This window comes from Blennius ocellaris, assembly GCF_963422515.1.
Source record: "Blennius ocellaris genome assembly, chromosome: 3".
In the NCBI taxonomy this organism is placed as follows: Eukaryota; Metazoa; Chordata; class Actinopteri; order Blenniiformes; family Blenniidae; genus Blennius; species Blennius ocellaris.
In genome coordinates, this window is record NC_137652.1 from 33,369,295 (window position 1) to 33,394,180 (window position 24,886).

The 24,886-nt window shown below is 43.6% G+C and overlaps 1 protein-coding gene across 1 annotated transcript in view; it reads right to left on the reverse strand.

Annotated features, from left to right (window-relative positions):
• Positions 1-24,886, reverse strand: part of rcor3 (REST corepressor 3) — a gene marked incomplete at its 3' end in the record, with an annotated part of 39,574 nt that overhangs the window by 13,993 nt on the left and 695 nt on the right. Inside the window, exons 2-7 of the mRNA XM_080516853.1 lie at positions 18,044-18,121; positions 17,923-17,975; positions 17,080-17,241; positions 16,881-17,005; positions 15,868-15,943; positions 15,332-15,541 (exon numbers count right to left, since the gene is read on the reverse strand). Coding sequence (XP_080372979.1) covers positions 15,332-15,541; positions 15,868-15,943; positions 16,881-17,005; positions 17,080-17,241; positions 17,923-17,975; positions 18,044-18,121 — 704 coding nt within the window. The remainder of the gene's footprint in view (positions 1-15,331; positions 15,542-15,867; positions 15,944-16,880; positions 17,006-17,079; positions 17,242-17,922; positions 17,976-18,043; positions 18,122-24,886) is intronic.

Below are 24,886 nucleotides of genomic sequence, written 5' to 3' on the forward strand. Positions count from 1 at the left end.
TGGTATTGGCAGGTTACTGACAGGTTATGAGCTAATAAAACTAGTTGGTATTGGCAGGTTACTGGCAGGTTATGAGCTAATAAAACTAGTTGGTACTGGCAGGTTATGAACTAATAAAACTAGTTGGTATTGGCAGGTTACTGGCAGATTATGAACTAATAAAACTAGTTGGTATTGGCAGGTTACTGGCAGGTTATGAGCTAATAAAACTAGTTGGTATTGGCAGGTTACTGACAGGTTATGAGCTAATAAAACTAGTTGGTATTGGCAGGTTACTGGCAGGTTATGAGCTAATAAAACTAGTTGGTATTGGCAGGTTACTGGCAGGTTATGAGCTAATAAAACTAGTTGGTACTGGCAGGTTACTGGCAGGTTATGAGCTAAAAAAAACTAGTTGGTATTGGCAGGTTACTGACCGGTTATGAGCTAATAAAACTAGTTGGTATTGGCAGGTTATGAGCTAATAAAACTAGTTGGTATTGGCAGGTGACTGACAGGTTATGAGCTAATAAAACTAGTTGGTATTGGCAGGTTACTGGCAGGTTATGAGCTAATAAAACTAGTTGGTATTGGCAGGTTGCTGACAGGTTATGAGCTAATAAAAACTAGTTGGTATTAGCAGGTTACTGGCAGGTTATGAGCTAATAAAACTAGTTGGTATTGGCAGGTTACTGGCAGGTTATGAGCTAATAAAACTAGTTGGTATTGGCAGGTTACTGACCGGTTATGAGGTAATAAAACTAGTTGGTATTGGCAGGTTACTGACAGGTTATGAGCTAATAAAACTAGTTGGTACTGGCAGGTTACTGGCAGGTTATGAACTAATAAAACTAGTTGGTATTGGCAGGTTACTGGCAGATTATGAACTAATAAAACTAGTTGGTATTGGCAGGTTACTGACAGGTTATGAGCTAATAAAACTAGTTGGTATTGGCAGGTTACTGGCAGGTTATGAGCTAATAAAACTAGTTGGTACTGGCAGGTTACTGGCAGGTTATGAGCTAATAAAACTAGTTGGTATTGGCAGGTTATGAGCTAATAAAACTAGTTGGTATTGGCAGGTTGCTGACAGGTTATGAGCTAATAAAAACTAGTTGGTATTAGCAGGTTACTGGCAGGTTATGAGCTAATAAAACTAGTTGGTATTGGCAGGTTGCTGACAGGTTATGAGCTAATAAAAACTAGTTGGTATTAGCAGGTTACTGGCAGGTTATGAGCTAATAAAACTAGTTGGTATTGGCAGGTTACTGGCAGGTTATGAGCTAAAAAAACTAGTTGGTATTGGCAGGTTACTGGCAGGTTATGAGCTAATAAAACTAGTTGGTATTGGTAGGTTGCTGACAGGTTATGAGCTAATAAAACTAGTTGGTATTGGCAGGTTATGAGCTAATAAAAGTAGTTGGTATTGGCAGGTTATGAGTTAATAAAACTAGTTGGTATTGGCAGGTTACTAGCAGGTTAGGAGCTAATAAAACTAGTTGGTACTGGCAGGTTACTGGCAGGTTATGAACTAATAAAACTAGTTGGTATTGGCAGGTTACTGGCAGGTTATGAGCTAATAAAACTAGTTGGTACTGGCAGGTTACTGGCAGGTTATGAACTAATAAAACTAGTTGGTATTAGCAGGTTACTGGCAGGTTATGAGCTAATAAAACTAGTTGGTATTGGCAGGTTACTGACAGGTTATGAGCTAATAAAACTAGTTGGTATTGGCAGGTTACTGGCAGGTTACGAGCTAATAAAACTAGTTGGAATTGGCAGGTTACTGGCAGGTTATGAGCTAATAAAACTAGTTGGTACTGGCAGTTTACTGGCAGGTTATGAGCTAAAAAAACTAGTTGGTATTGGCAGGTTACTGACCGGTTATGAGCTAATAAAACTAGTTGGTATTGGCAGGTTATGAGCTAATAAAACTAGTTGGTATTGGCAGGTGACTGACAGGTTATGAGCTAATAAAACTAGTTGGTATTGGCAGGTTACTGGCAGGTTATGAGCTAATAAAACTAGTTGGTATTGGCAGGTTGCTGACAGGTTATGAGCTAATAAAAACTAGTTGGTATTAGCAGGTTACTGGCAGGTTATGAGCTAATAAAACTAGTTGGTATTGGCAGGTTACTGGCAGGTTATGAGCTAATAAAACTAGTTGGTATTGGCAGGTTACTGACCGGTTATGAGCTAATAAAACTAGTTGGTATTGGCAGGTTACTGACAGGTTATGAGCTAATAAAACTAGTTGGTATTGGCAGGTTACTGGCAGGTTATGAGCTAATAAAACTAGTTGGTACTGGCAGGTTACTGGCAGGTTATGAACTAATAAAACTAGTTGGTATTGGCAGGTTACTGGCAGATTATGAACTAATAAAACTAGTTGGTATTGGCAGGTTACTGGCAGGTTATGAGCTAATAAAACTAGTTGGTATTGGCAGGTTACTGACAGGTTATGAGCTAATAAAACTAGTTGGTATTGGCAGGTTACTGGCAGGTTATGAGCTAATAAAACTAGTTGGTATTGGCAGGTTACTGGCAGGTTATGAGCTAATAAAACTAGTTGGTACTGGCAGGTTACTGGCAGGTTATGAGCTAAAAAAAACTAGTTGGTATTGGCAGGTTACTGACCGGTTATGAGCTAATAAAACTAGTTGGTATTGGCAGGTTATGAGCTAATAAAACTAGTTGGTATTGGCAGGTGACTGACAGGTTATGAGCTAATAAAACTAGTTGGTATTGGCAGGTTACTGGCAGGTTATGAGCTAATAAAACTAGTTGGTATTGGCAGGTTGCTGACAGGTTATGAGCTAATAAAAACTAGTTGGTATTAGCAGGTTACTGGCAGGTTATGAGCTAATAAAACTAGTTGGTATTGGCAGGTTACTGGCAGGTTATGAGCTAATAAAACTAGTTGGTATTGGCAGGTTACTGACCGGTTATGAGCTAATAAAACTAGTTGGTATTGGCAGGTTACTGACAGGTTATGAGCTAATAAAACTAGTTGGTACTGGCAGGTTACTGGCAGGTTATGAACTAATAAAACTAGTTGGTATTGGCAGGTTACTGGCAGATTATGAACTAATAAAACTAGTTGGTATTGGCAGGTTACTGGCAGGTTATGAGCTAATAAAACTAGATGGTATTGGCAGGTTACTGACAGGTTATGAGCTAATAAAACTAGTTGGTATTGGCAGGTTACTGGCAGGTTATGAGCTAATAAAACTAGTTGGTATTGGCAGGTTACTGGCAGGTTATGAGCTAATAAAACTAGTTGGTACTGGCAGGTTACTGGCAGGTTATGAGCTAATAAAACTAGTTGGTATTGGCAGGTTATGAGCTAATAAAACTAGTTGGTATTGGCAGGTTATGAGCTAATAAAACTAGTTGGTATTGGCAGGTGACTGACAGGTTATGAGCTAATAAAACTAGTTGGTATTGGCAGGTGACTGACAGGTTATGAGCTAATAAAACTAGTTGGTATTGGCAGGTTGCTGACAGGTTATGAGCTAATAAAAACTAGTTGGTATTAGCAGGTTACTGGCAGGTTATGAGGTAATAAAACTAGTTGGTATTGGCAGGTTACTGGCAGGTTATGAGCTAAAAAAACTAGTTGGTATTGGCAGGTTACTGGCAGGTTATGAGCTAATAAAACTAGTTGGTATTGGCAGGTTACTGGCAGGTTATGAGCTAATAAAACTAGTTGGTATTGGCAGGTTATGAGCTAATAAAAGTAGTTGGTATTGGCAGGTTATGAGTTAATAAAACTAGTTGGTATTGGCAGGTTACTAGCAGGTTAGGAGCTAATAAAACTAGTTGGTATTGGCAGGTTATGAGCTAATAAAACTAGTTGGTATTGGCAGGTTACTAGCAGGTTAGGAGCTAATAAAACTAGTTGGTATTGACAGGTTATGCGCTAATAAAACTAGTTGGTATTGGCAGGTTACTGGCAGGTTATGAGCTAATAAAACTAGTTGGTATTGGCAGGTTACTGGCAGGTTATGAGCTAATAAAACTAGTTGGTATTGGCAGGTTACTGGCAGGTTATGAGCTAATAAAACTAGTTGGTATTGGCAGGTTACTGGCAGATTATGAACTAATAAAACTAGTTGGTATTGGCAGGTTACTGGCAGGTTATGAGCTAATAAAACTAGTTGGTATTGGCAGGTTACTGGCAGGTTATGAGCTAATAAAACTAGTTGGTATTGGCAGGTTATGAGTTAATAAAACTAGTTGGTATTGGCAGGTTACTGGCAGGTTATGAGCTAATAAAACTAGTTGGTATTGGCAGGTTATGAGCTAATAAAACTAGTTGGTATTGGCAGGTTACTGGCAGGTTATGAGCTAATAAAACTAGTTGGTATTGGCAGGTTACTGGCAGGTTATGAGCTAATAAAACTAGTTGGTATTGGCAGGTTATGAGTTAATAAAACTAGTTGGTATTGGCAGGTTACTGGCAGGTTATGAGCTAATAAAACTAGTTGGTATTGGCAGGTTATGAGCTAATAAAACTAGTTGGTATTGGCAGGTTACTGGCAGGTTATGAGCTAATAAAACTAGTTGGTATTGGCAGGTTACTGGCAGGTTATGAGCTAATAAAACTAGTTGGTATTGGCAGGTTACTAGCAGGTTAGGAGCTAATAAAACTAGTTGGTATTGGCAGGTTATGAGCTAATAAAACTAGTTGGTATTGGCAGGTTACTGGCAGGTTATGAGCTAATAAAACTAGTTGGTATTGGCAGGTTACTGGCAGATTATGAACTAATAAAACTAGTTGGTATTGGCAGGTTACTGGCAGGTTATGAGCTAATAAAACTAGTTGGTATTGGCAGGTTACTGGCAGGTTATGAGCTAATAAAACTAGTTGGTATTGGCAGGTTATGAGTTAATAAAACTAGTTGGTATTGGCAGGTTACTGGCAGGTTACGAGCTAATAAAACTAGTTGGTATTGGCAGGTTATGAGCTAATAAAACTAGTTGGTATTGGCAGGTTACTGGCAGGTTATGAGCTAATAAAACTAGTTGGTATTGGCAGGTTACTGGCAGGTTATGAGCTAATAAAACTAGTTGGTATTGGCAGGTTATGAGTTAATAAAATTAGTTGGTATTGGCAGGTTACTAGCAGGTTAGGAGCTAATAAAACTAGTTGGTATTGACAGGTTATGAGCTAATAAAACTAGTTGGTATTGGCAGGTTACCAGCAGGTTATGAGCTAATAAAACTAGTTGACAGAGTCCAGGTGTGTTTCAGTAAAGTCAGCAGGTTTTATCTACCAGGTGTTTCTTCAGGTGAGACGTTCACAACACTTTCACTGCTGGAGGCGTCATTAGCTTTGTACAGAGAGGTGAAGAGGCTCCTCCCACTTTAAAACAGTGATGAGAGCAGCAGGCTGCAGTCTCCATGGCAACGCCTCAGGAAGTGTCGCAATGCCAGAGGACGGATCATGTGACACTGCAGTTCTAGTTTATTATCTGATCTTCTATTGTAATCCTGCTCAGTAATCCTACTTTTTATCAATATACCTGGAATGAGATTACACATTTTTTATGTACTGTAACGGATTAGTTAAATTTTTTGTATCCTAATTACGTAACGCAGTTACAAGTAATGCGTTACTGCCCAACCCTGCCACGAAGGGGAGCAGGTGTTCTCACACAGAATTGTACCATTCTGGAGGAAACGCTTTTCATATACCTTCCAGACAGCTAGTAGGTTTATTTGTAACAGGGTCTCTGATCTTATAGATAGTATTTTCTGCCGGTTGGTTTTTGAGCCTCCAAACCAGCAGTTTTGTTGCTTTGGGCCTGCCTCATAGTGTCTTTGCTTCATAAACCTTGTATTTTTCTCAACTTCTTCACTTAGTATTTCAGCTATTTCCTGCTTAACATGTCTCATTTGGTGTATCATAGAAGGATCTGTGTAAACAATGTACCCTTGTTCTAGGTGTCTCAATCTTTCCTGCAGCTTAAACAGCTTTTGGGTTTTTATCTTTTTCAACATGGCCGCCCTGGCTCTATCTTCCCCCTAACAACCGCTGGAGCTGCATCCCATAACATACCAGGGTTTACCTCCCCGTTATCATTATCCTATAAATATTCGCTTAGGTCTAACACCATTGAGCTAATGAAAGCGGGATCATTCAACCTACCTGTGTTTAACCTCCAGTGTTTTTCGCCGTCTGCCATCTAGATGTAATGTAAAATAAACCCCGGAATGATCTGAAATGTCCCTCTGACCTATTCTAGAGTCCTTTCATCTGTGTAGATCCTGGTGATACATGAATAAATCATCTATTCTTGAATAAACTATATGTAATGTGGGTCTGAGCCATACATCAATCAGTCCCAAGTGTTTAAGTACCTTGTTTATACGTTTTTCAATTGGATTCCTTTTCCTGTTAGTTGTGTCTAATGAAGGATTAAGAAGCATGTTGAAGTCTCCCACGCAAATGAGGGTCCCGTATGTTTCCGTTGCAATTAGACCAATCACCTTTTTACAGAAAGATATATCACCCCCTGGGGGCGTAAACACTGAATAGTGTCACTTCTTTCTGGTCTATTTTCCCCTTTAGCACAACCAACCTGCCCTCTGTCAATTATTTCAGATATCAATTCAAAGCTGACTGAATTTGAGATCAGTACGGTAACAACCCTCTTTCTATGATGAAAAGAAAGTATTTCTTTCTTTTTATGATGAAAAGAAAGTATTTCTGATGCCATTTTTTTGTTTTTCGTGTTCAGTACTAGAAAGATGTTTCCTGCCAGAATGCTATGTTTATCCTCTCCTTTTATATTCATATATATCAGTGTTAATTTCGTAGACTAAGACTATGACGAAAAATGTTCGTCAATAAACCTTTTTCACGGACGAGAACTAAATAAAAACTAAATAAAAGTCAGATATGATGACGAAGACTGAGACGAAGGATAACTGACACTATAGTCCACGAATAAAAACGAGACGAAACTCGAAGGCGGGACGAATGGAGAAGAGATCCAATCAGAACTACTCTTTTTGCGGGACAAGTTGGGAAGAAATCCAATCAGAGCGAATCTTTTGAGGATACGTTGATCTCATTGGTTGATCTGTGCGGAGGGAGGCAGCCATTTTAAAATGCCGCGGCAAATGCACGCGAGCAACAACAGGTAAACAAACCTGAAACAAACGCAGCAGCTAAGAGGAGAACAAAGTAACAACGGTGTAGCCTACCATGTCCGAGGGAAACTGCATGTCTCGTGCACGATAGACATGTCAGGACTAGGGCGAAAACGAAGAATTGACATTTGGTCGCACTTCACATATGACAACAAGGAGAACAACACGTACAGCGTGTGGAGCAAACATTTCTGGGAAAAACACCAACTTGAAGCGGCATTTACAGACGACTCATCAAGAAATACATGCGAAGGTAAGCTACGGTTATTTTATCATATCAACACATGTGTTTCTGCTAAACTTGGAGTACGATAAAAGCTAAAGGAATCCACCTTTGAACTGTATAGTGTGTTTTCACCAACGTCAGAATTTGGGCAATTACCCGGATGCGCGGCCTTTGCTGAGATATTGAATTAACACCAGTCAATGGAGATAAACTATCAAAGTTAAATTATAAGTTTAAAATGTCTTCTAAACAACAACAACCGCATTAAAGCACACCGCCCAGCGATTATCTATACAGCCATGCTAACCACAATCACCTCGGTTCTACAGACAACTGTCAGTAGTCATTTACCTCTTTTCAAACCAACGTAATGCAGGAGTTTCGCTATGTTCGCCCAATATGTGCAACCGAAAATGCGGCACTGATTAACAACTTCCCCGTGCCTACTTTGAGTCTTGTTTATCGGTAAGCACAAAATTGCTGTAACTACTTTTATGTTGATGCTTTGCCTAAATTCGCAGCAATGGCCGCTCGATGACACGCCGTGTAAACACTCTATTGATAAGACTGAGTCTGAGACGATTATCTCGCTGAATTAATAGGATTATAAATATTCAATGTTCTCAAATTGAATGAAATATGTACTAGTAGATTGTGTGTGTGGGTGTCATTGTAGCCTAAGCAGTTATTGAACTTTTATTTTATTAGCCACTGAATTGAACAAATTTCACACTGAGAGATGGCAGATTTGTGAAGGCAAAAGCCAGCTTAATAAACATACGTGTGTGTGTGTGTGTGTGTGTGTGTGTGTGTGTGTGTGTCAGAGAGGTTTGAGGAGATTGGGCAAGAAAGAAAAGAATCACAGCTTGATTCCCCCCTTTTCACCCTCACAGATACAGAAGACGTCTGATTACAAAGATGACCATGGGCCAAGGGGAAATAAAACTAGCGCTGCTAGTGAAACCCAGCAGCAGGCCATCTCTACAGCTTTCCAAAGTTCTTCAAAATACAAAACTGAATCGAAGGAACAACATACCAAGGAGCAGGCCATAGCTAGATGGATTGGACGCACAGGTTTACCAGTCACAACAATTGAAGACGAGGACTTTGTGCTAATGATGGAGATAGTAGATAGGAGACTAACAGTTCCAAAGAAAACCAAATGAGCAATTTGATTGAAACACAGTATGAACATGAAAGACAGAAATTCAAAGAGAGACTGGCTGCTGCCCGGAGAGTATCGATTGGCCTTGACATGTGGACAAAAAAAGGACTGACAGCCTCATTCCTTGCCATAAGCGCATGCTACTTTTGTGTTGAACAAAGTAAACCTGTACACATATTGTTGGCCCTTGAACAAGTAGCTCACCCACACACTGCACTGTCTATCAAGGCATACGTGGATAAATGTATGCAGGAGTGGGCCATACCAAAGGAGAGGATCCTGACCGTAATAATGGACAATGGGAGTAACATGGTGGCAGCCTTTAAACACACAACAACAGAAGAAACCAGCTCAGACTCAGAGGACGACTCCCCTGGGTCCACAATGGAAAGTGACCCTGAATCTGTAACTGAAGACCAGCGGTGAGCCATGATTAGTTTATTCTTTTACATGACAATTATCACATGAATGATTTTCCCCGACACATGTATAGAGTATACACACACACACCAGTCACTTTATTAGGTTTATACTTATTTGGTTGTCCTTTCTTCCTGTTTTTAGGTACCATCATGTCGACATGGAAATGGACCGGACACCGTGTGTGGTGCATACTATACAACTTGTGGTCCACATGTTGCAGAAAGAGACGACTGTCAAAAGAGTCCTCAATAAAGCAAGGTCGGTGGTGAAGCTCTTTCGCAAGTCCTCAGTTGCAACACAGAGGGTACTGGACCAGTGTGGTCTTATTGTTGTAAATGACTGCCCCACACGCTGGTCGAGCACATTCAGCATGGTCACACGACTCCTCACAGTCAAAGATGCAGTCTGTCAAATGGCAAGTGACATGGGATGGGACAGTTTGCTTACCAGTGAGTGGCAAAAGCTTTCATCAATCCAAGACCTACTGCTGCCTTTTGCGGAACACACTAAAACCCTCCAGAGTGACACCTCATCTATGTCCCTAGTGGTTCCTGCCCTCTTTGATCTGCTGAGTCACCTGACTGACTTTGCAGAGAGCACTCGGTACAGAGATCTCGCCACTCTTGCAGAGAAAATGAGAGCAAATCTGATCCAGCGTTTTGCTTGCTTCTTGGATTCAGCTGATGAAAAGTTCTCACCGCTTGCAGCGGCTGCCTGCTTTGTCAACCCAACTGTCTGTGAAATCCTTGTTAATGTTGATGTGGCTGATGGAAATATCCCGGAACTGCTGAAACAGGCAGAGGACTATGTGGTCAAATGCACTTTCCCACACACAAGACAGGAGGTGGACCAGTCTGAAGAAGATGCAGAAGAAGAGGTGATTGAGGAACCAGAAGCAGCGCCATCCTCAAAGCAGCCTGTATTTAGGTTCCTCTCAAAATGCCGCACCACGCGGCTTAAACAGAAAACCTCCACAACCAGCATCAGGCAGCACATCATCAAGTACAAGGAAGAACTTTCACATCCCATCACTGACGATACAGGAACAGACTTCTGGCTGGAAAAGAGTGACAGTTTTTATCACAGTTTAAAGCCACTTGCATTAGACTTGTTGGCTATGCCAGCTTCTCAAGCTTTTGCAGAGAGGGTATTCAGCGTCACAGGTGACCTCACAAGAGGACGGCGCAACAGAGGAAGGGTCACATTGGAGCGAAGTGCTTTCCTTAAAATGAACAGAGAGAAATAGAACTGTTGTGTTCACTGCTATTTACAGCATTTCCTGTAGCTGCACAACTTGATATTGGTATTTGTTTTGTTTAATATGAGAGCAGAGATTTTTTGTTCCATGCAAAAATGGCATTACAGCTTAGCATGTAATTCACTTGTTTTGAGTTGAGCTCATTGATACCTCTTTTTATTTATTAACAGAAGAATTTAATTTTGTGTGCAATGACGATGCACATTTTCTTTTACATATTTGTTTTTCTTTTCAAATATCTGATTTTGCACTCAATGCATAGTAAGAGACGATGAAGAAGATGATGTTCACAGAGTTGTGTGCTTTTTTAGTTTAATGTGATATTTACCTGTATTTTCAATGCTGAGAGACAAGGTTTTTCTTATTTACTTGAAGACAAAGGAGTACTCTTTGGTAGTTACAGCCAATACATATTTTATTTTAAATTTCAGAATTGCACTCATCTGTTCTGTTTATATCTTGTTGATTTTGCACAGAGTCGCAATACGTGAGGCATTGTAGCCTAACCAGTTATTTAACTTGGATTTTGTTAAAAATAAGCCCCTGAATTCAACACATTTTAGATCTCATGCATTAATGATGCACATAGTCCACAGAAGATCAAACTGGAGATTGATGCAATATTGAAGGAGGCGAGTTCTGTTATGACATTAAGAATAAAATACATGTTGTATTACAACCGTTTTCTGTGTCTGTATTGCATATTTTGTATTGCAAACCCTTATACCTAACCGTTCCATGAAAAAAGAAACATTTAGTCGACTAAGTCCACTGTCGTCGACTAATATCTGCTAATGTTTAGTCTACTAAAACTAGACTAAGACTAAAAGATTTCAGAAGACTAAAACTAGACTAAGACTAAATGGTGTGTTATTCAAAAGACAAAAAAAAATAAAAAATAAGACTAAGACTAAATCAGAATTTGCTGCCAAAATTAACACTGATATATATATATTTTAGACATCATTTTACTTCTTTTGATGGGATTATTTATCCCATTTACATTCAAAGAGAGCATATTATTATAATGTTGCATCAGTTCTACATACGAAGCATAGCACTTGTAACGTCCCAGACCTCAAAATAAACACAGCAGGGCAAAACGAAAAGACCCAAAGAACTAAAATACAAAACACTGAAGTGAACTATCAAGAGAAAAGGTGCAGTTCCGCCTTCGACAATGAGGGGGCGAGCCACAAGGTGGGGCCACAAGGTGGGGCCACAAGGTGGCAGGAAGAAGAAGGTTTTGTGGTTGTGTTCTCTGTAGGCACCAGCCTTCATTGTTCATTAAATAGAAATGAAAGAAGGGACTGGATAGGGTTTAATACCAACAGTCACTATTATAATCCAATGATGGGAAGTTGAGAATAAAACTCCTCCCTGCAGCAGCTGCCGGCTCCGTCCTGCGTCCTCCAGGACTTCCTGTTGGACCGTCGCTTGAGCAGGTCCTCCGGGTCTCAGTCGTCTCCCATGGTAGGACTCGGCCAGCCTCCGAGGCTTCCTTGCTCCCGGTCCCACAAGCTGCCTCACCCACGTAGAGTCCCCGTCTCCGCAGCTCCTCCGCTGCGTTATTGTATAGGATGGTGCCCGTTTCAAAGAAGACGTGCATCCTAGCTAGCCGTGCCGACAACCGTAGCCTGCAGGTGTTCCTTGCGTCAGGGCGCAGTGAGCGCGCTCAATCCCCAAGCCTCAGCCTCAGAAGCTCTGCTCTCAGCCGACTTGATCAGACGACGCGGCGGCGCCTCTGCATCCTCCGGACGCCGTGAACGGGGCTCTTGTTGCTCCCTGCAGGGCCGAGACGTGGTCCTGTAGTGCAGCTTTCACTCCAATGTCCCACGCTCTCCTCCCTCTCTCCCACACACTTCACCGTTCCTTCTGTCTCACTTGTATTTTCCAGTTTATTTCCAGCGTGAACTCATCCATGTTTTCTTTGATATCCTCCTGGAAACAGGAGCAGAAATCATTGAGGTCTTGTCAGGTCCTGGAGTGCCGCCTCCCCGGCCACGGCTTCACTCACTGCCTTACCAAGAGTCCAGAGTTGGCTTTTTCCATGTCCTCCATCTTGTCGTGTTGGAGCTTCGTGAGCAGCGACTTCTTTATCGATTTCCCGTTCAACTATGTTTCACAACCCATATCCTCGTTTCTTGTTTTTGTCCTCATCCATTATTGTGTCAGTTCTTATCGAATTGTAAAAAGTTACTGAATTAGGGGAATTAAAGCCAGTACCAGAGGGCTGCTCTCATGCCGTCATACCAGGAGTCTGAAGTGGACATTTAAAGGTTATTATTGCAATATTTTACCACTCTGGTCTGAGTGGTTTTTTTTAATCAAGATCTAAGCAGCGTTTACTGATGAAACACTCTGCACAAAATATAAACAACTTGTATAAATCCTTTAAATCCACCGAACCTGGTGGGACCAGATTGGAGCTTTTTAGCAGCCGGTTTTGAACCACAGACCTTAAGTTCTCTCCTCTCAAACCAAAGTGTACAAACTTCAGAGGCCTGACCTCAGACTCTCCCTGGTGCGCTGGGCTCCGTTCTGGTGCGTTACAGTGAAGCCAGACTGCAGGATGGAAACAAACCTGTATCACCTGCAGCCTCAACGTTCTCAATCTGGTCCAGCCACAGTATTTTGGCCATTCAGCTTGAAAGTTTACAGAAAAACCTGCCTGTTGTCCTCGTCTGTCCCTCATCACGGTGTGTCAACACTTAAACTTGTGTTCGTGTGTGTGTGTGTGTTGTGTTTTATCATAGATCACAAATCAGAACATTTTACTATTGTTTATTCCACTATAAATATCAAAATACTCCAAAGCATGTATCCAGTATTAGAACTACATGTATGAAGTTTGCAGGAAAGAAAAGCAGGTGAAAAAGAGTTCAGTATTCAGCGACTGACGATTGATTAAAGTCTCTGACACTTCATTGCTCCTGTCAAGCAGATGAGACTGAGCGGAGCCGCGACCGGGCCAAGATGGCGGCGCCACCGCGAGGAGCGTTCCACGTAGCATCACAGAGAAGAATGTACTTCTCCTGCTCGTATTTAGTACTGCGGCAGAAGAGTGTTGGCGATGCCCTGCAGCTTGGAGCTGAGTGGAGAAACAAAACCAGTCGACGACTGACAGTGATATTGTGGATTATTGAGGAGAGTCTCTTCTACCATTTAGGAGGTTTTTGAAGTCCACAGATATTCACGCTCAGATTAGCTCACGTTTGTATATATTATTTGAAAGGCAAATTGTGGCCTTCCTGTCGGATTCAGGTCGGGGTAGCAGCGCGGGATTGGTCGGGCTCGACGAGACGGAGAATTGAACTTTCTACGACATTCCTACGCACCGCGACCGCCGTTTTAGTGTTTTTGCTGGCCGTAGTGTTTGTAGGTGGTGCGAGAGAGCACATTTTGGAACTCTGTGGGTTAACGTTTACATTTTCTCATAATGTTATCCAGTGTTAATGAGCGTGCCACATCTAGTGAGCATGTGAGTGTGTTTAGGGGTCAAATGTTTTGTCACTCAGAGGTTGAGGGACTTTTTGGGGTGAAAATCGTACTTTGAAATGCAAGTTGGTTTTAGGATTGGGGTATCAATCATCAGAATATCATCAGGCCTTGATGAGATGAACAATTGAGTTTTGGTTTGGTCTCTCTACGACATTCCTACGGGCCGTATACATCGTTCTAGTGGTGCTAGAGAAACACTGGAGCACTCAGGGTTAATTGTAACACGTCCTTAATGCCACGGTCAGTATTTATGAGCGTAGTAAATCAAATGAAACATTTTAGTATGTTTAGTGGGTCCAATTGGGCCTCAGGGCGGAAAAATAAAGAAGAATAATAAACATTACAAAACCAAATAGGGTCCTGGGCCTTCCGGATCAGTCCCTAAGAATATCAGCTGCAAGCAGCGGTAGGCGGTCCTCACACCCTGCACGTCGGAACGGGGTGCATGTTGAGGTTTGGTTCATGCCAGAGTGCGGTGAAAATGTGGGAATGCTTTTTCCTGTTACCAGCAGGTGGCCATTTTTCTGTGAATAGATATTTGCACATTAGGCAGGAGAATGTTAATCACGGACAAGGTTGAACACGAATCTCACCACACGACCAGCGAGGTGATACATCAGCCATTCACTGAATCCCCTGGCAGTACCATGCAATACAATTCACTCTTTCACGCTCATTGATTTGATGCAATGCAATTTGGTGCAATATGATACGATTCAACAGGATATAAAGAAATTAGACCAAATGTAAATAGAAAATAAGAAGCTGCAAGTCTGTATGGTTGGAGAGGCAATCCTCATCAGCAGCACATTTAACAAAAAGCTCACATTTTGCTTATAATCTACGAGAACTACGACTCACTTTAGGCTTCTTCTTTTTGTCCTCTTAAAAAGCACAAGACAAAAAACAGGCCTTTTCACTGCGGGGGGACTTGGAACCAGAGTCAACATAAGGAACAGGAATCGGTTCCTCACATGTGGAACTAGTTTTATCACACGGTCACAACTTAAACAGTAAACAGTAAGACAACAACAACAATCACCATCAATGAGGAACTTAAAGTGACACTGTCAGAAGTGCAATGTTCATATTCCTGTCTGCCAGACTGATACTCTGTAAACAGACTGACTCTCACTGAGTGTGACTCTAAATGAGTCACACTCAGTGTAAATAAGAGAAAATATCAAATACACTTTTGATAACAGAGCTCTCTGTAAATGCCACTGTCACTGCTAATGGTGCATTTCATGTGGCTTTCCCCAGTTTGATAAGTTGGTCCACATGTTCATGAAGAAGCAGACTGTGAAATGGCTCCATGGCGCCCCCTACATTGTTTGAACATTTGTAACGTCTGAAACGGGGAACCTGTTGAACATGTTTCACCAACATACATGGAAGTGGGCAGACTGATGCAGCGCTCTAGAAATGCAACATAATATGATTAATATAGTATTAGAATTTAATCTGAGCAGCTGTATTCCTCTGTAGAGGATGTTGATACTAATGTGACTGTTTGCTCTGCCTGAAGTGGCGAATGGTTTCTGATGTGTGATGATGAATTGTCATGCGATTGAAAGCACATGTTCCTCCTCACTGGTTGAGTTGTGGCGCCCCCTACCTGCCTCTTCAGAGACACCAGCTCCATGTCCAGCTGTCGCAGGAGGGTGTTGGCAGCAGAGGCGCTGCAGGACACGGCCACCACGTCCTCCTGAGTCAGGTACATGCCTTTAGGGGGGCGGCAGCGGGAGCGCTGGTGGTGTCTGTGCTGCAGGGTCTGATGCTCTCGACGACCCAAAGCCACCTTAGAACCTGGAAGTGGGGGGTCGGCCTGGTTCCAGGACACAAGACAGACGGACCAAAGACCAGTGAGTCAGGTTAAATATGCTCCTCCCAATCAAAACAATCATTTCAGGTTTATACTACAGAGACAAGGGAGGGACAAAGTCTCATACTACTTCAGATTTTCCTCCCAAACCCATCCTGAACATCTTTATCAGCAGGACTCTAGCTTCTTGGCCCACTGAGCCAAAACACTATAGAATGCTGATGTGTGCTGTATTCAACCATCTTCAGGTCAGAATACACACTGGAGGTCTGCTGGTTACATCGCAAGCTGAACTTTCCCTCTTTGTTGGTAAATGATTTTGTAGTTACATCTTTCTTGGTTTCTTTATTGGGGTCGTAGTCGCTGTCATGGGCTTCGATGGGAGTGGCGTCCATCTCTTCATCACTGCACAGCAAAACAAACAACCAGCTCAAGTTTAAAAACAAACTTTACACCAAACTGCAGCAACATTTCAAACAGGAATTTATGTCTAATGAGCCTCAAACACAAGAGTCCAGTACTTAAAATGTGGACGTTAATAACTAAGAGGAGCAGGGAGGAGCCTCTGGGCTGAACTGAAGCAGCAGTGATGACATCATCAGGAGCAGGGAGGAGCCTCTGGGCTGAACTGAAGCAGCAGTGATGACATCATCAGGAGCAGGGAGGAGCCTCTGGGCTGAACTGAAGCAGCAGTGATGACATCATCAGGAGCAGGGAGGAGCCTCTGGGCTGAACTGAAGCAGCAGTGATGACATCATCAGGAGCAGGTGTGTTCAGGAAGCAGCTTCAGTCTTCATCACCAGTGAACAGTGACGTTCCCAGACATTAAACCAGAGGTTGAGAGGAGAATGTTGGAGTCTTCAGAGGAGTTTCCAGTACACAACTGATTGACGGAGACGCATTCAGCTTGTTTTACGTCGTGTTTCTTTGAACTGACCAAACACACTCGACTGCTTTATAAATATGTGAACATGAAGAATGAGCAGGATCTTGCAGATTATATTCTACATTCCTCTCAGCCTCACAGACTGTTGACGGCTTTGTTTCCTCCATTCCTTTCTCTGTCGCTTTACCACCGTTGTAATCAAATATTATTCACAGAGACATTGAGTACTTAGTTATTCAGGGTTCTTTGTAATGTCCCACACTTCTGATAATGGTCGAGATTAGCAATTTAAGTGGTCAGTATAATTGAAAAATATCTTATGACAACATCATACTTCAACAGTAGAAAATAAAATCAGTTTGTTTTTGCTAGAATCTACTCATTGTTTAGTAAAGTAATCCAAAGCTGGTCTCCAACAGAGCTCATGTCTCCTCCTCCAGAGGGCCGGCGAGGTACCTGTCCTCCTGGTTGCTCCTGCTGGCCAGCTTGCGGGCCTGCCGGTCCATCAGACTGGTTCTGGAGCGCGTCTTCTTCCAGGAGTAGTAATACTTCACCAGGCTGGAGATGGATTTATCTGGTAACTGAAGGCAATACAGGAGGCGTGTTGAATGCTCAGACTGCACCATGTCCCCGGACAGGAAGGACTCGTCTTTACCATCTGCTGGATGCGATGGAAACTCTTCCCATGGAAGCTGAAGGCCTGTTCAAACAGCACCTTGTCCTCCACCGTCCACTCATCTGGGAAGGGAGTGAAGTTGGGCAGGTCGGCCAGAGACCGCTCAATGTTGTGTTTGTGCCAGAAGAGCATCCCCAGAGCCTGCACACACACACACACACACACACACACACACACACACACACACACACACACACACACACACACACACACACACACACACACACACACACACACACACACACACACACACACACACACACACACACACACACACACACACACAAAATGATATTTTCTGTTGATGGTTTACAACAAAAACTACCAAAACTAAATTCTTGGCCTTCCAGTGTCAGTTCTCAGCATTGTCGGAATCAAAGTCAAATAACACCAGAGAATGTATTCAAAACCTAAATGAAGCCATGTTTGAACATGTAGACATCAGTAGAACTGTAATCCTGGATCCTGTTCCCCACAGGACTGTGCTCCTTGTTCATGAACATCTGGGCTCTCTGACGCCCTCCAGTGGAGAACAGTCACGTCTCTACACTTCTAGTTGACTTCCACAGTTTGACAAAGTGTCTGCATGCGTCTCCTGTCCCGTCATGAAGGACACCAGAGACACGACCCAGGAGGAGCAGAGAAAATAACAGGAACTGTAGAACCTAATTGGATACGTGCCATGTGACTCTGGGAGATGAAGGAGTGGAGACTAAAGTCAAACCACATCTGTCCAGCTCCCAACATCAGCTTCACACATTCTCCATCAAGGGTTTACTGAACCCAGGGCAGAGGGCAGGACTGTCTCCTGGCTGGACTCACCTGCTCCACGTTGTAGCCATGCTTTTCTTTGGCGATGGCGATGTATTCGTCCACTGTGGACAGAAGACACAGTCAGCAGGACCTGAGAGACGTGTCCTCAGGCCAAAGTCAACTCACTCACATCTGGAGTCGGTGATGGTGTGATACGGAGACCACACCAACATCCCCCCGCTGTCTTTGTCCGTGTACTTGGTGGAAGCTGAAAGTGGACAAACACAATAGTGTTTTTGTCCATATGAATTTGTGAGGTGAGAATAACATGAGCAATGGAAGATTCCCTACAGACTGACCTCAGTCTATCTCAGAGCAGTTCGCAGAAAGTTCACATGTGCAGAGAAAATTCAATCTTCTGTTGCCATTAGTCGCTGTTAATAAAACCAGTAATGTGTTTTTCATGGTTTTTTTATATTTGATTGAGATTTATAGCATTGTTCGGTTGTTATTACATGATGTAAATAACACGATCATCTGGCAATGAAACTGCGGCCAAGGTATAACAGAACCAGATTTAACTTTTTTTAAATAAATGTTTTACACGTTTTGTGCAGTTTGCTTCAAAAAGTGGTCTCGTGGCGCCATAACTATAATATTTATTAATTGAAGGCTCAAAAAACACCATACTCTTTCAATTAAAATGGGAAAATGTTGTCTCTCTTATGATCGACTTATTACATTTATTAGCATTTGATTCAGACACGTCCAGAAATAAAGTGAAAGGAGCAGAAATTCACTGTGTAATGCTGAAATGTTGAAAAATAAGCTCCAACCTCATAAATACGTTATTATTCTCTCTCTGGCCACTAGAGGCTCCGGACTGAAACAATTCTCTCTCTGGCCACTAGGGGCTCCGGACTGAAACAATTCTCTCTCTGGCCACTAGGGGCTCCGGACTGAAACAATTCTCTCTCTGGCCACTAGAGGCTCCGGACTGAAACAATTCTCTCTCTGGCCACTAGGGGCTCCGGACTGAAACAATTCTCTCTCTGGCCACTAGGGGCTCTGGACTGAAACAATTCTCTCTCTGGCCACTAGGGGCTCTGGACTGAAACAATTCTCTCTCTGGCCACTAGGGGCTCTGGACTGAAACAATTCTCTCTCTGGCCACTAGGGGCTCCGGACTGAAACAATTCTCTCTCTGGCCACTAGGGGCTCCGGACTGAAACAATTCTCTCTCTGGCCACTAGGGGCTCCGGACTGAAACAATTCTCTCTCTGGCCACTAGGGGCTCTGGACTGAAACAATTCTCTCTCTGGCCACTAGAGGCTCCGGACTGAAACAATTCTCTCTCTGGCCACTAGGGGCTCCGGACTGAAACAATTCTCTCTCTGGCCACTAGGGGCTCCGGACTGAAACAATTCTCTCTCTGGCCACTAGGGGCTCCGGACTGAAACAATTCTCTCTCTGGCCACTAGAGGCTCCGGACTGAAACAATTCTCTCTCTGGCCACTAGGGGCTCCGGACTGAAACAATTCTCTCTCTGGCCACTAGGGGCTCTGGACTGAAACACTTCTCTCTCTGGCCACTAGGGGCTCTGGACTGAAACAATTCTCTCTCTGGCCACTAGGGGCTCTGGACTGAAACACTTCTCTCTCTGGCCACTAGGGGCTCTGGACTGAAACACTTCTCTCTCTGGCCACTAGGGGCTCTGGACTGAAACAATTCTCTCTCTGGCCACTAGGGGCTCTGGACTGAAACAATTCTCTCCCTGGCCACTAGGGGCTCTGGACTGAAACAATTCTCTCTCTGGCCACTAGGGGCTCTGGACTGAAACAAAATTGAGGTGAAAAAACCCCAATAGAGCGACGAGGAGACTCAATGTTTTCTGTCTCTTTGGTCTGAATCTGAGGTTCAGGACAGACTGGATGGAGGGACCCAGACCAAACCATGAATGCAGTCCGTCTCCTGGTTCCTGGACCAGACCTCTGGTAAAGTCCGTCTCCTGGTTCCTGGACCAGATCACTGTTACAGTCTGTCTCCTGGTTCCTGGACCAGATCACTGTTACAGTCTGTCTCCTGGTTCCTGGACCAGACCACTGTTACAGTCCGTCTCCTGGTTCCTGTATACACACTGCTGGTACTACATTGATGAAATCAGTGACATACAACTCACGCAGGATTTCCTGCAGATTGTCAACAGAACTTTCGTATACTCAGTCTTGGGGTGAGGGTAAGCGTTTTAGCTAACTTTGTTTTACCACACAATCTACTAGTGGAATCTTTTGGGGTTTTTGTTTGCTTTGAAAGAAGTACTAAAAATGTAAATCCATGTTGCCAAGTGCTCAACTACCATTGGGAACCTAACTCAGGGTTCAGTCCTGGAGCTGGGATCAAACCAGGGTACTAGAATACTACTGGAGCTGGGATCAAACCAGGGAACTAGAATACTACTGGAGCTGGGATCAAACCAGGGTACTAGAATACTACTAGAGCTGGGATCAAACCAGGGTACTAGAATACTACTGAGCTGGGATCAAACCAGGGTACTAGAATACTACTGGCCCTGGGATCAAACCAGGGTACTAGAATACTACTGGCCCTGGGATCAAACCAGGGTACTAGAATACTACTGGCCCTGGGATCAAACCAGGGTACTAGAATACTACTGAGCTGGGATCAAACCAGGGTACTAGAATACTACTGGCCCTGGGATCAAACCAGGGTACTAGAATACTACTGAGCTGGGATCAAACCAGGGTACTAGAATACTACTGGCCCTGGGATCAAACCAGGGTACTAGAATACTACTGAGCTGGGATCAAACCAGGGTACTAGAATACTACTGAGCTGGGATCAAACCAGGGTACTAGAATACTACTGGAGCTGGGATCAAACCAGGGTACTAGAATACTACTGGAGCTGGGATCAAACCAGGGTACTAGAATACTACTGGAGCTGGGATCAAACCAGGGTACTAGAATACTACTGGCCCTGGGATCAAACCAGGGTACTAGAATACTACTGAGCTGGGATCAAACCAGGGTACTAGAATACTACTGAGCTGGGATCAATCAAACCAGGGTACTAGAAATATACTGAGCTGGGATCAAACCAGGGTACTAGAATACTACTGGAGCTGGGATCAAATCAGGGTACTAGAATACTACTGGAGCTGAGATCAAACCAGAGTACTAGAATACTACTGGTGCTGGGATCAAACCAGGGTACTAGAATACTACTGAGCTGGGATCAAACCAGGGTACTAGAATACTACTGGAGCTGGGATCAAACCAGGGTACTAGAATACTACTGAGCTGGGATCAAACCAGGGTACTAGAATACTACTGGAGCTGGGATCAAACCAGGGTACTAGAATACTACTGGAGCTGGGATCAAACCAGGGTACTAGAATACTACTGAGCTGGGATCAAACCAGGGTACTAGAATACTACTGGAGCTGGGATCAAACCAGGGTACTAGAATACTCCTAGAGCTGGGATCAAACCAGGGTACTAGAATACTACTGGAGCTGGGATCAAACCAGGGTACTAGAATACTACTGGCCCTGGGATCAAACCAGGGTACTAGAATACTACTGGAGCTGGGATCAAACCAGGGTACTAGAATACTACTGGAGCTGGGATCAAACCGGGGAACTAGAATACTACTGGAGCTGGGATCAAACCAGGGTACTAGAATACTACTAGAGCTGGGATCAAACCAGGGTACTAGAATACTACTGGAGCTGGGATCAAACCAGGGTACTAGAATACTACTGGCCCTGGGATCAAACCAGGGTACTAGAATACTACTGGAGCTGGGATCAAACCAGGGAACTAGAATACTACTGGAGCTGGGATCAAACCAGGGTACTAGAATACTACTAGAGCTGGGATCAAACCAGGGTACTAGAATACTACTGGAGCTGGGATCAAACCAGGGTACTAGAATACCACTGGAGCTGGGATCAAACCAGGGTACTAGAATACTACTGGAGCTGGGATCAAACCAGGGTACTAGAATACTACTGAGCTGGGATCAAACCAGGGTACTAGAATACTACTGGAGCTGGGATCAAACCAGGGTACTAGAATACTACTGGAGCTGGGATCAAACCAGGGTACTAGAATACTACTGAGCTGGGATCAAACCAGGGTACTAGAATACTACTGAGCTGGGATCAAACCAGGGTACTAGAATACTACTGAGCTGGGATCAAACCAGGGTACTAGAATACTACTGGAGCTGGGATCAAACCAGGGTACTAGAATACTACTGGAGCTGGGATCAAACCAGGGTACTAGAATACTCCTGGAGCTGGGATCAAACCAGGGTACTAGAATACTACTGGAGCTGGGATCAAACCAGGGTACTAGAATACTACTGAGCTGGGATCAAACCAGGGTACTAGAATACTACTGGAGCTGGGATCAAACCAGGGTACTAGAATACTCCTAGAGCTGGGATCAAACCAGGGTACTAGAATACTACTGGAGCTGGGATCAAACCAGGGTACTAGAATACTACTGGCCCTGGGATCAAACCAGGGTACTAGAATACTACTGGAGCTGGGATCAAACCAGGGTACTAGAATACTACTGGAGCTGGGATCAAACCAGGGAACTAGAATACTACTGGAGCTGGGATCAATCCAGGGTACTAGAATACTACTAGAGCTGGGATCAAACCAGGGTACTAGAATACTACTGGAGCTGGGATCAAACCAGGGTACTAGAATACTACTGGCCATGGGATCAAACCAGGGTACTAGAATACTACTGGAGCTGGGATCAAACCAGGGTACTAGAATACTACTGGAGCTGGGATCAAACCAGGGAACTAGAATACTACTGGAGCTGGGATCAAACCAGGGTACTAGAATACTACTAGAGCTGGGATCAAACCAGGGTACTAGAATACTACTGGAGCTGGGATCAAACCAGGGTACTAGAATACCACTGGAGCTGGGATCAAACCAGGGTACTAGAATACTACTGGAGCTGGGATCAAACCAGGGTACTAGAATACTACTGAGCTGGGATCAAACCAGGGTACTAGAATACTACTGGAGCTGGGATCAAACCAGGGTACTAGAATACTACTGGAGCTGGGATCAAACCAGGGTACTAGAATACTACTGAGCTGGGATCAAACCAGGGTACTAGAATACTACTGAGCTGGGATCAAACCAGGGTACTAGAATACTACTGAGCTGGGATCAAACCAGGGTACTAGAATACTACTGGAGCTGGGATCAAACCAGGGTACTAGAATACTACTGAGCTGGGATCAAACCAGGGTACTAGAATACTACTGAGCTGGGATCAAACCAGGGTACTAGAATACTACTGGCCCTGGGATCAAACCAGGGTACTAGAATACTACTGGCCCTGGGATCAAACCAGGGTACTAGAATACTACTGAGCTGGGATCAAACCAGGCTACTAGAATACTACTGAGCTGGGATCAAACCAGGGTACTAGAATACTACTGAGCTGGGATCAAACCAGGGTACTAGAATACTACTGAGCTGGGATCAAACCAGGGTACTAGAATACTACTGAGCTGGGATCAAACCAGGGTACTAGAATACTACTGAGCTGGGATCAAACCAGGGTACTAGAATACTACTGGAGCTGGGATCAAACCAGGGTACTAGAATACTACTGGAGCTGGGATCAAACCAGGGTACTAGAATACTACTGGAGCTGGGATCAAACCAGGGTACTAGAATACTACTGGCCCTGGGATCAAACCAGGGTACTAGAATACTACTGAGCTGGGATCAAACCAGGGTACTAGAATACTACTGAGCTGGGATCAAACCAGGATACTAGAATACTACTGAGCTGGGATCAATCAAACCAGGGTACTAGAAATATACTGAGCTGGGATCAAACCAGGGTACTAGAATACTACTGGAGCTGGGATCAAACCAGGGTACTAGAATACTACTGGAGCTGGGATCAAACCAGGGTACTAGAATACTACTGGTGCTGGGATCAAACCAGGGTACTAGAATACTACTGAGCTGGGATCAAACCAGGGTACTAGAATACTACTGGAGCTGGGATCAAACCAGGGTACTAGAATACTACTGAGCTGGGATCAAACCAGGGTACTAGAATACTACTGAGCTGGGATCAAACCAGGGTACTAGAATACTACTGGAGCTGGGATCAAACCAGGGTACTAGAATACTACTGGAGCTGGGATCAAACCAGGGTACTAGAATACTACTGGAGCTGGGATCAAACCAGGGTACTAGAATACTACTGGAGCTGGGATCAAACCAGGGTACTAGAATACTACTGGAGCTGGGATCAAACCAGGGTACTAGAATACTACTGAGCTGGGATCAAACCAGGGTACTAGAATACTACTGGAGCTGGGATCAAACCAGGGTACTAGAATACTACTGAGCTGGGATCAAACCAGGGTACTAGAATACTACTGGAGCTGGGATCAAACCAGGGTACTAGAATACTACTGGAGCTGGGATCAAACCAGGGTACTAGAATACTACTGGAGCTGGGATCAAACCAGGGTACTAGAATACTACTGGCCCTGGGATCAAACCAGGGTACTAGAATACTCCTGGAGCTGGGATCAAACCAGGGTACTAGAATACTCCTGGAGCTGGGATCAAACCAGGGTACTAGAATACTCCTGGAGCTGGGATCAAACCAGGGTACTAGAATACTCCTAGAGCTGGGATCAAACCAGGGTACTAGAATACTCCTAGAGCTGGGATCAAACCAGGGTACTAGAATACTACTGAGCTGGGATCAAACCAGGGTACTAGAATACTACTGAGCTGGGATCAAACCAGGGTACTAGAATACTACTGAGCTGGGATCAAACCAGGGTACTAGAATACTACTGGAGCTGGGATCAAACCAGGGTACTAGAATACTACTGAGCTGGGATCAAACCAGGGTACTAGAAATATACTGAGCTGGGATCAAACCAGGGTACTAGAATACTACTGAGCTGGGATCAAACCAGGGTACTAGAATACTACTGG